This window comes from Colossoma macropomum, unplaced genomic scaffold (genome assembly GCF_904425465.1).
Source record: "Colossoma macropomum unplaced genomic scaffold, Colossoma_macropomum, whole genome shotgun sequence".
NCBI classification, from domain to species: Eukaryota; Metazoa; Chordata; class Actinopteri; order Characiformes; family Serrasalmidae; genus Colossoma; species Colossoma macropomum.
In genome coordinates, this window is record NW_023494804.1 from 12,840,641 (window position 1) to 12,853,119 (window position 12,479).

General features: G+C 38.1%; 1 protein-coding gene across 3 annotated transcripts; it reads right to left on the reverse strand.

Annotated features, from left to right (window-relative positions):
- Nucleotides 1-702: 702 nt before the first annotated feature.
- marveld2a (MARVEL domain containing 2a) lies at nucleotides 703-9,701 on the reverse strand. 3 transcript variants are annotated; one of them, XM_036594289.1, is made up of 8 exons: nucleotides 9,516-9,700; nucleotides 8,851-8,938; nucleotides 6,615-7,786; nucleotides 6,250-6,285; nucleotides 5,985-6,148; nucleotides 5,472-5,643; nucleotides 5,091-5,141; nucleotides 703-1,469 (listed from the first exon to the last, which is right to left on the reverse strand). In XM_036594289.1, the coding sequence occupies exons 3-8, from the start codon at nucleotides 7,767-7,769 to the stop codon at nucleotides 1,350-1,352; spliced, it is 1,698 nt and encodes a 565-aa protein (XP_036450182.1). In that variant the 5' UTR covers nucleotides 7,770-7,786; nucleotides 8,851-8,938; nucleotides 9,516-9,700; the 3' UTR covers nucleotides 703-1,349. The 3 variants fall into 3 exon arrangements, with proteins under 3 accessions (XP_036450182.1, XP_036450183.1, XP_036450184.1); XM_036594290.1 differs by having other exon boundaries at nucleotides 1,278-1,469; nucleotides 8,884-8,938; nucleotides 9,516-9,701; XM_036594291.1 differs by lacking the exon at nucleotides 8,851-8,938 and having other exon boundaries at nucleotides 1,278-1,469; nucleotides 9,516-9,701.
- Between the last annotated feature and the right edge of the window lie 2,778 nt (nucleotides 9,702-12,479).

Consider the following 12,479-nt stretch of genomic DNA (forward strand, 5'->3'; position numbering starts at 1 on the left):
TTCTAGTTTTCATGTGAAAATGCAAAATTGGACACTGTTGCCAAAGCAGCCAGACCCATTTCAATTGTTTTCAGATTTGTGCTCAATAAAGCCCTAAGAACATTTGAAGTAAAAGTTCAAAATATCCAATATGAGCACAAATGGGTTTAAATGAACATATTAAACTAGGTCATCATGCTAAACCCCCTCAAACACTCTACTACCCCAAATGAAGAAATGCACATCTACCAACATCACAAAACAGTGTGTGTGTACGCTATTTCAGGCAAGGTCATTTTTTGGTTCATCAGTTCCTTTTTAGACCACTAGACTATTATGCAATTAGCCATCAATTTTGCATAAGTGGTTTGAATGTATGACTGTAAACTAAAGCTCTTTAAATCCAGACCTTGAATCTAGTTTCAGGCTGTGGATTTCATATTTATTGGTTAACTGTTGACGTAAGGCCATTTAGTGTCATACCTACCAGTGATACAATATCCACGAACAGGAACTCAAGGTCCAGATTTGAAGACTCTGTTGCAGACTATGTGCAATGTTACTATATATGGTCACTGTTGTAACAAAATCTAGCATCTCTGAAAAGGAAAGCTAACAAGATGCAAAGAGCAGCTTTATCTTCAAACAGTGGGGTTCGTATAACTCATGTTACACTTAAAATACATTTCTACATGCAAACAAATGCACAAGTAGGATTTATTTAATTAATAAACACATGAGAAAACACTTGACACTGTCCACACATTTAAGTTTGCTTAGCAGATTTTTTTTTTTAAACAAGAAGAATTTGGGGAGAGCCATTTCTTTTCAGTAAAAGAAAATACTCCCTCTGTCTACATACCATATTAAAATGAGACAATTGAAAATATGAGGACAATGTCCAATCTTACAGTTTTAATCAAAGTGCAGCTTAGTTGTCATTGCTAACCTAAGCACAACATATTTCTGGGATGAAGCAATGAAATACATGATGGAAAATCACAGTTTTAAAAGTGGTTTTAAAAATGAACAACACAAGAAAATTAACAGTAGCTGCACGCAAGTGCATAAGTTGAACATAATCAACCATAGCATTAAATTAACATAAAAACAGGCAGCATGATCAGTTTAGTCATCAATATTCCATTACAGGATTGAAAAGGAAACCATTCTATTTTTGTCAGTACCCCAATCTTGTGCATATTGGGATAAATTTGTAAAATTATTGGTCATGCTTCCCTTCTCTAAAGTCTTTGACGCACATCATCTGACATCTTTGTAGCTGCACACACAGTATAATGAGATGTTCCAGACAGAAATGAAAATAAAGGACTACTGCAGCATGCACTGTGTTCAGCTCAAGAGTTATTTCAACCATAGCCATCATTCCATGTCATAACCTTGTCATACTCTTGAATTCGATGCTTGATGTGAGCAAGTTTGCTTTTCAGGTAATCACATCTCTCCTTCTTCTCCAGAAATGTAGGATCCTGTAAGGAAAAAAAAACAACAATCTATTATGTCTGTAATAAAACTTGATGCTAAGATTCGGTGCTCTGAATATTTGGCCCGAATAACAGAAACCCAGGGTACATAATGCAGTGTAAGGGGACTAAAGGCGAAGAAGGCCTGAGTAAGTATTGCCATTTCCTTTGTGGAAGCAAAGTGGGCCAGCCCCTTTTCCTATCATTCCACCCTTCCTCCTCCGGTCATTCAGACAGTTATGCAACACAAAGCACTCATTCAAGAGGCAAAAAATACCAGGGGATCTACCACTATATTGTAAACCAGTGCATCCTGGGTAATTTAAAACCTTTCATAAGGAGATTAACCTATGTCACGGTAATTGAAACTGAATGTGTAAACTTGGTAATAAACTTGGCAATTTCCCTAAATTTGATAAGACCTTGACAATGGAACAAATATTACCAGAAAATTGGAAAACAAAAAACAAGCAAACCAAAAAACAGGACAAGCTTTATAAACTGCTGGGATAATTCCCCCCAAGAAAAGTGTGACATAAGACGTTACCCAGATTTTGTCTCTTTTAATGTACCCCCACACATTATTGTTGTGGGTATTAGAGAGTACGTAAAAAATGTATAGTACAGTTAGGGTTGAACAGGGTCCAAATTTTGGTACTGCTTTCAAGTTTTAGCCCTGGCAAACATATTGAGTGTGTGGTACTTATGATGGTACGCATAAGTACTAAAAAAAAGCTGTTTAGTCACATATGTTACTGACAGGGATGCAACAATCATGAATGTTCATGACAGATTCCAAAGCTGCAATATAAATAACACGATTTGCTCTATAATGAGCCAAACTGGCATTTTAAATTTGCCTGTTTAAATAACATGAACCAAATCAAGTGCTACATCAAAGTAAGAGGAAACTGGCTATTTAGCACAATGACTCATGCCTAATTACGCTATAACATTTTGGTATACAGTACTTTGCAAGTCCTGCAACTGCACACATTGTTTACAACCATTTATTTTGACAATTAGTGTTTTTTTGCAGGTAAAAAGCATTATATATAATTAGTGCAGATGCAAATAAACAAACACAGTAAAAAAAATACAAAATTATATCTTTAAATTATTATTTATACAAAAAAGTAGTTGGTATCTTGTAAGCTAGGTTGAAGAACAAACTTTGGTTCCAGATTTCTAATGAACACCCAGCCATTGTATGTGTTTATTAAGTTTTATCACCAGCACAGTTGATTTAACACAATGAAGAACTGATTACCCAAATCAGGTATTGGATGATAAGTATAAATAACACTGGGCTGCCATGGGGAGAGGTCGGGAAATGATTAAACAAACTCATAGACAAACATAAGATCACTACTGTTTCGGGTATTTGGTTTATTTATATTTATTCAAATATTAGTGTTTCTGAGCAAACTGACCCTTACTGCCCCGATAAACAGCTTTGCAATTCTAATTTTCCTCAGGTAGCTAAAACTTTTGCACAGTACCATAGGTGTAGCAACAGCATTAACAACATAATCTGGCCAGCTCATCTCACACCTAAACAAACACTTCCTTCTGAGATCAACAAATACAACAGGGTATTATATGAGATTACCCCACAACCATAATACATAAATCAGTTACTTGCATTAGGCTACAAAACAGTAGAGCCCAATCAATAAATTGGCATGTGGATATTAACCACCGATATGAGTTAATTGCAGATAAATCAGTACTGGCATACATAACGGCCGACAAATTTCTATTAATGAAGAAGTACAGAGATAAAAGACAGATCCTTCAACCATGTTATGAGTGTTGTCATTGCATAGTTTGTCCACCTGCAACTTCCCTGTTGACAACTCACGTTTGGAGTGACACAAATCGCAGCAATCAGCAGAGTACTCCACAACAGAGACATGATTCTTAGTAGACTGATAATCCATCCTGCTAACTATTTTCGAGTCCTTTAAAGTTTGAAGCATAATCTTTGCATCCTCTGCAGATCAGTTCCAGGCTCCTGCCATGTTGAATGTTATAAATTTCCGTTATGACGCAAATGCACACATGCAGAATACACTTAAACTTTCCGTTTGGGAATATAATCAGATACAGGTGTTTATTATTAATGTATGTTTATTTTTAATTATTTACAGGATTACCTGTTTGGTCTGATTGAACAGAAATTGTATTCAGAATGGTCTCAATCAGACAAGTGTATTCTGATTGGGGTGCATACATATACATATTCTTTTCTGACTGAGACACGATTTGGATCATTAACGGATTATCAGGATGAATGTAAATGTTGTTAGTGTGTCAGTTCTAGCGAGTAAACAAGTAATGGTTCTATCTTTTCTCCCTATAATCACTTCTCTGACAATATCGCTTACAGCAGCTTATAACACTGTTCACTGCTAAATTAGGTCACCTACAAAGCTAGCTAATGCTATGTTTATTAATGGAAAACAACTAACATTAATGAGTGGTTAAACTATAGCATTTAACTTGTTCTGCCTAAATGAAGACTGATATATTAAATAGATCAGATATTTAAATCTTCAAAACTGGCACTGGTCTTAAAAATCCTATATCAGTTGAGCTCTACATTATGGCTCCTGGACGCTGCAATTGTGAACTGACCAACATGTGCTTACAATATAAATATGTGAACTCAAAGCCCCACACATACACACGTATTTGTTCCAAAACTGAATTCAGAGGCAACAACCAAAGCTTAACAATATGACCACTGAGCAATAATAAACAGTACAGCATGTACCAACTATCACACCCATATAAACACAAGCATGAGAAAAAAAATATTTTCCTTTCTCTACACAGATTAAACCAGAGGACAGAAACCAAGGAGCCCTCGCAGGAGAACTTCAAATAGCGCTTGCCATTATTCTATGTTCAACTTGGAAACGCAACACTTGTGTGTTGGTGGAGAAGAACCTGAACAAAAATATGCAGAAAAGATGGACTCTTTGGAGTTGGATTACATGAACCATTGCAAGAGTAGAAATACATTGTTGTAAATAATGGAATGGTTAATAAATCAGTGTCCGCAAGCTCCTAAACTTCATATTTTACTGTTTTTAAGGGAGCTCAAGTATCTTAGTTCACCCAGCTCCCCAGTAATTTTAACGCTGATGGTGGCAAATTCATTGTCATCATATTCAACCTGTTGAGTTTCAATAAGCTACAACAGTGGTTCTCAATCCTGGTCCTGGAGTACCACCGCCCTTTATGTTGTGGTGTTTTCCCTGCCCTAATACACATCAGGAAGAGCTTGTTATTTAGTTCAATAGTTGCATCAGGTGTGTTGAGCATGGGAAACTGCAGGACAACAGTACTCCAGTACCAGGACTGAGAACCACTGAGCTACAATGACACAGTCCAGCTTGTGGCATAAAATTATAGAATTTTAAATTGGAAACCCAAGTAACTATAGCAACTCTAAATAAATTCTGTAGTGATGTGTGGAGTGTGCTGCATTTTCTCATTAGGTTGAATGGGATTTTTGTCAATGTTCTAAAAAAGCTTGTCCAACTTTGCAAAAGTAGGCACAAAAAAATGAGCATACATAAACAAATTATGTAGCCTTAATAAAATTTTAAAACGTACGTTTTTCTTCCGCTGGTAATCCTGAAGTATACGGTTTATGCGGCCAGTTTCCTAAGGGAACAAAGAAAAAAATATGTTAAAACAGTTCAGGTCAGGCTGAGAAAACATAGGCTGTAAATTAAGTATTTGAAGTTTGTACTTCGTACATACTTTTTCATTAAAACACATGAATGAATACTGCTGGGTGAAATTACTTTTCCCTTACATTTCTCAAAAAAGTGTAACCTTGAAATTACTAGGCATACAAGTAATTGTTAATGTTTGTAGCATATGTAATCATTTTGCACAGTTTGGATTCCAACCTAGCTGTGTGGAAAAATTAGACAACGTAAGTAAATTCAACAGTATGCAACGTTAGCATCAGTGAAAAGAATTACAGACCATCTGATTAGAGGGATGTTGAGGCAACTGGCGCATCATGCTATCCATTTCATCAAACTTTTTCAGCGCTGCACTAACTTCTGCATGCAGTTCTTTATATTCAGAGTACTGATCATTAAAAACAGCTTTATACTGGTCCCGCTCTTCATCTGTTCGAATGGCTGGGTATTTACTACAAGTGGAAAAAAAACAAACAAAAACAATAAAATTAATACACGTGACATCTGATATGTTGGTATAAGCAAAAAGAACCATCCTTAAAAAAAAATTTCAGCACAAATGATTTTGTTCAACATTTCACAACCTGTGCTGTACTAAATCCAGTTCAACAGAACTAGTTATGCTCACTTTGTAACTAAATATACAGCTGGTTAATGTTCTTTAAGTACTGACAACATCCACGATATGCACAGAAAAGTTGAGACTTGTTGTGATGTAATTTATCATGATAATGACAAATATTGTCATATTGTCCAGCCCTACCTTCAATAACCTCAGAAAAAGAGTACTCACGATAGGTAGTCTGGCACAATCACAGGTTTGGGAATGTATCCGGATGGAATAGGCCCTTTAACCAGCTTGGGCTTGGAAGATGTGGGGCCTGCTGAATGTGCATTCTCAGCTGGTGCTGCAGAGGAGATGACAGCTGGCTCAGGAATCCTCAGTCCAGCCACTGTCTGCAAGAGAAGAGAAAAAAGTGACAATCTGAATGTGACAAATGAGGAACAAGACGATAAATACACATTATTTGAAAAAAAGATGGCAATGCACTGGTTACCGAAGACTGAATCACTGGCAAGTCTGATGGCTGCATCTGAGCAGAAAAAAAACAAACAGACGTGAATATAATAAAAATATAATATCAACAACTTATCAATTTTAAATATTTTAAGCTTAAACTTTTCAGCATGTTGAATCAATTTTACTCATTTCCTCCGATGAATGTACTCGGAAATTTGATATTTTTGTGAAAGTGCCTTAAACTACACACAATAAATGTAAAGGCAGGAAAGTACTTTCTATCAGGAATCATCCATGAACTAAAAAAGAAATTCAGTATGAAATAAATAAAGATAACTGATGATGTCCAACACAGATCCACTAAACCAGCAGCTTAGAAGCACTTGAGCAAGTCAGCCTTACCTCATGGCCATATTTCTCTCTGTAGCGCCGTGCAGCCTCGTGCCTCCACAGCTTTAGGCACACAATAGCTCCTATCAGGTATACCAGCATGGCCACAAAAAGGAAAATGATAGCTGCTGTCTGCCCTGCCTCAGTGCGACAGAAAGCTGCATTGATGCCGTTATTGAAGACAGGGTAATAACAAAGTCCACCACGTGTTGTGTCTCTTACATACACAATGCCAGCGGCCATATAAAGTACAGCAAGAACTAGGTTGATTGTAAATTCAGTTAGAGGCCACCAACTTGAGTCTAAAAGGATTGCACGATAGTACATGGTCATGCCTAGAACTAGCATGATAACAGTCACTATCCATGCCAGACCAGCCACAACAAGAACAAATGGTGTCTTTGGTCCAGTATAATAAGTGTCTCCATAGCCTCCACCATAACCACCACTATATCCACCATACATCTGTGGCTGCGAGTATCCGAACATGTTATACCACTCATTGTCTTTGTGAATGTATGCACACACACAGGCAAAAACTGCTGCCCCTAACAGCAGCTCGACGCAACCAAGAATCCTCAGGAGTCCTGCCCAAGACTTCATGTAGGCGTAACGCTGGTGGTATTCCTCAACTCTCTCACTATAGGTCATAGCAGTGTGTGCAGTGCGACCATCTACTGAGTCCATATGGTCTCCTAATAGCATAGCCTCTCGTTCCTTGCGAGAGTTATAGCTGCCACCAGAGCCCCCGTACTGATCTCGGTATGAGCCTGGGACTGAGGGCGAGTGAGGAGGAGAGCACCGGACACCCTCAGTGGTAGTGTTGTAATTATTGGATGCAGGCATTGAACTCTTGCTGCTCCTGTTGCTTCCACGAAAGAAGTTCTTCCAGGAGTCTGGGATGAACCGATGGACAGGTTTGATGTCAACGGCTGGTTCCTCGTTGTCTTCGCTCTCGCTGGGGTCAAACTCAGGCCCGATAGGAGGCTGGTCTGGCAGAGGAGGAGGTGGAAGAGGGTCTGAGCTCAGAGCCAGGTCCGATGACCCCTGACGCCTTAAACCATTGAGGCCCTCACTCCTGTGTAAGGAGCCTGGAGGCACTTCATCATAGTAGTCTGCGTTTCCGACACGCTCAAAGCGCCCGGGAGAGCCCCTTCCAGAGGACATGGGGAATAGAGTTTGCCCTGGACAGACGTGAAATCGGAATAAAATCACACAATAGACCTCATTACTTTTACAACAGGGAAAATATTTGCCTTTTTAAACCATTTTAGAAAATAGCACAGGTGCAGTGCTAATCAGTACATATTTTAAGCCCTGTGAGAATGTACAAAAGTGTCAATATTGTACTGTGTTGTGTTACTACATTATTTTTCCTCATTTCTAAAGCCTTGGTAAAAATAGACAGTCAACAAGCTTTAGACACCATAAGGAAGCAAGCAGAGACATAATGCGAAACCAAAGTTCACCATGGAAGAGATCATTGGATTAGTTAGCAATAAGTCCAGCCCATGACACCAGGATGTTTTGAAAGCGATGGAGTCTAATACTGCCTTCACAGGTTCCTCAGGAGCTTCTATTTTCCACTTGCCAAACCATGATCATTTGTTCAGAGTGTTTAACTGATAGGAAGTTAAAAATCATTTTGCAAAGGTACTTCATGTTTGTATTTATCTGGACTTCCCCAGTCAGAAGCTCATAATATTTCAAATGTTCTGACACCACATGAAGGCAGCATAAGAGAATCTAGTTAGAAAAAAAAACACACCAAATAAAATAAACCCCATATATTTTTAAGTTAATCTATACAGAATGTGATGAATGTAAAGGAATGGGCTCTGAGGACCAGCTGTAAGACAATAGGCCTATACCAGACACAGTTGCTCTCCAGGACAGGCTGTCAAGGTCTGTAACATGAACAGATCTTTGATACTACTGTAACCAAACCCCACAGGTCTCTCACAGAGAAAACGGCTGTTGATTCCAAGCCTGCAGAGAAAAATGCCACAACCCAAAGTTCTTCTAGGCAGACAGAATCTAGAAAAATGTTTATCTGCCAAGACAGCGAATAGAACAAGCCCATACAAGTTATGTCAGATCTGAGGACGTCTTTGGTTTAGCTGTTTCAGTGGCAAGAGCTTAAAGACAGAGGTCATTGACCTCTTTTTCCTTAGTTAAGCAGAATTTGCCTGGTAAAATAAAACAAACAGAATTATTTCCAGAAAAAAAACAGCATTTTGCAGAATACCTCTTTCACACGCAGTCACTCAGCAAGACTTACATTGGCTTGCAGTTCATTGGGCATACCTTGCCTGGCCATTCATTAACGCAGTGACCTGAGGGAACAAAAAGGCTATAAACTTTTTGCCTAAACTGGGAATAACGTCACTTAATAAGAGACCCACCTTGAAACCTATGAAAAAACACAGAATTCACAATGAAAAATGTAACTGCATGTGAACATTTTGTGTTTGTAAAGCAAGTGACTTCCCCCCAAACATACACACACACACACACACACACATACACACACACACACACACACACAACGTATGACATGACTAACAGTTCCATGAAGAATGTAAACAACATTTGAAACATTTAGAGTGTAACTATACAAGAGTCCAGGAGTATCTTTACTTCAAAACAAAAAGTAAAGCCCTTTACTATCGTCTGTCAACAGAAAGAAAAAGCGGGAGACAGCCAAAGCCAGCATGCAAGGCACGTTACGTTAAACAAATTACTACGGGTAGCAGCACTGTATCGACTTAGCCGAAACTTATCATTCCGGTCACTTTCAGAGCAGATAAACAGGTAAAACTTTGATAGAAATCCTGGCTTAAAGCGGTTCGTTTGCTTAAAATACGACGTGAACGTGGAAAAGGCGACTTAAATGTGTTTATGCAGTCCTACCTTTCCTTTCTCAAGTCAAACTGTTTGGCTACGCCTCTGTTCATTTTTTTCTCCTGAAGCCAGCGGTCTGGAAATTCACACCACGTGACCAGCCTATCCCTGACTGTGACGTCAGAGACTGAAACTCGGAGATGTACCTGATGAGGGAAGTAAAGCAGGCCGGCGGTTTCAGAAGTGCTGAAACTGATTAAATTCCGCGTGTATGTCTGCCTTGGTGTCTACATTTAGAGGTGTGTCATGATGACGTTCATACAGATCTGAGATACCTTTGGAGTGCAGTAAGCGCAGTGGACGGCAGGTGGAAAGTGTTGTGAAATGTTACCCTGCTGAAAACGTACCATTAGAAACCATTAGAATTTAAACCTAACGGTTTTGCTTTCTAATGGGAATTTGCTTAACGGTTTCCAATATAGACAAATGGGTAACAAAATAAAGAAAAAAATCTAGCCTAGGTGTCAACCGATTTCGCTATTTTGGAGGCATACTCATTTTAAAAAGGGTTATGCTGCCTCTTGAGCTCTCACCTTGCAGATGTCTGTTAATCTCAGAACGCAGCCTGTGTTGGTTCTCTCTCTCTCTCTCTCTCTGTCTCTCTCTGACTGACCTTATGTGTAAATGCATATTCAAAACTGTTTGATAAACTGTTTAACTGTCCAATGAAGTAAAAATAAATGTATGATTTTGTTTAAATTATTATTATAATTGCCATCCAGATAGTAAGAGGCTACTTTTGGCCAATTGACGACAGTTAAGCAGAGTTTTGAAAATATTGCTTATCCACTACTTATTTTCCACACACAATCCAATTTACTATTTTTTTCTTCCTCCCGTCCTTCCTTTCTTTCTTTCTTTCTTTCTTTCTGTGTTTCTTTTATAGATTTATTTAGTTAGTTATTTAGTTAGTTAATTAGTTCTTTGTTTTATTCACTTAATCTTTGAAAATTGGTTTAAGTAAGTTAATTTAACAGTAACATCATGTCAGTTATACTCATTAATGCACCATACGTTTAGATTGACATTTTGATAATTTTAAAATCAATATAGTTAAAAATTAGCAAAGAGGCTAAAAGAAATGTCCATACAATGAATATTAAAATAATTGAGTATACATGCATATGATACACATGATTTCTCAGTTTCTGTCCTTTTAATGATTCCCTTTGGTAACATCCTTGCTATGAGGATCCTTCCTTCTGTTTAAAGAAAACAGAAGGAAGGAATACTGTGTTACATTACTGTGTTACATTACTGAGAAAAACTGTATTTGACAGTACATGGCTGGCATGTTGTCATGTGTAGGCCTGGGAATGCCTGCATTGCTCACAGGCCTCCCCAATAGGTGAGAGAGTATTTATTAAGCTACATTTTTAAACATAAAGAAATCTGTCATAGTATTATGATCAATCAAAATCATTATGTTCTCAGACAAGCTCCAGCTTATTTTCTTAGCTTAGCAACAGTTACTTTCCAACATTGCCTCAAGCCTTCTGTTGGCTATATGCTCACCAGTGTTAGAAACTGAGGCTCCAAATGTGGTCAAAAGATGTACCTGTGGGAGCTGTAAAGGTGAGATCCTGTGTTTGATGGAGTATATCATTTTCTACCCATTCAAAGCCTAAAACAATTAAAAAATGTCATTGTCATCAGTGTCCTGCAATTTTGCTACTTACAATACCTTTTAACCACAAAAGCTGAGGACTTATTTGGGAGCCACTGTCTTCGATGATTAAGTTTAGATTTTTACATTTGCTGTGATGTTTTTCCTTGTCTTTGTAAATTACATCTCAGCTGTTCTCATCTTAGCTCAGTTAGGCCTTGAGTGCAGGACAATGATCTACATGGTCTAAGGTCAGTCCATCTCCCATAGGTGTTCAACTGGGTTGAAATCTCGTGACTGCAAAGGCCAAAGCATATGATTTATATAATTTTCACACTTATCAAACCTTTTAGTGACATCTTGTGCCGTGTAAATGGGTGCATTGTCATCCTGGAAGAGAGCACTCCTCTCAGGGAAGAAATATTTAATCATAGGATAAAGGTGATCAGTCGGAATAACTTTGTACTGATATATTGATTTGTACTGATACGTTTGTGACCCTTCCCTCAAGTGGACCCAAACCATGCAAGAAAAATGCCACCCACAGCATAACACAGCCACTGACCCTCTCATTGTAGGGGTCAATAACTCAGGCCTGTTCTCTTCGTGTTTGCTGCACAAGCACTCAGCCACTTGTGAAGAATGTGGTAAAGGATGACTCATGTGACCATATCACTTTTTCCATATCTCTGTAGACCAGTGCCTATGGTTTTGGCACCACTGATCTCTCAAATGTGCCTTCGTCCTTGTACTGAGGGTTTTATGCACTGCAGCCCTACTATAATATCCCTTTCTATGTTGCTGTCTGCAGGCTGTTCTTGCTTCCTGCATTGACATAGTCAGTTACTTGAGGAACAGTTGCTCTTCTGTTTTTCCTTACATATCGCACTAAAGCACTATGGTCATTGAACATGTGCTTTCGACCACAGATTCCAAAATAATTACTGGCCTCTGTCACATAGACCTAAATGGAGATGTCATTTTAAACACTGTTCCTATTGCAACACTAGCCATTTGAGAAGCCTTTGTGACTGAAGCTCCTGCCATCCATGCTCCAAAAATGGACCAGTTTTTAAAGTCACTTAGATCTTATTCTTGCTATCTTAGTCCAAATTGAGGTCAACTGGAAGGATGTCAATTTCTTAATTTTATCATGCATTACACTGCCTGGAAGCACTCATTGTGTTTCTTCACTTTAGTCAGCTTTCTCTTTTAAATCTGTAAATCTATAATGTGTTATATAGTGATATATGTAATAATAGTAAGATTATGTGTATGTTCATATTACATCCCCATAACATTTCAAATGTTAAAACTGAGAAATGTTATTGTTTTTTGAAAAATATAAGCCCACTTTGAATTTGATG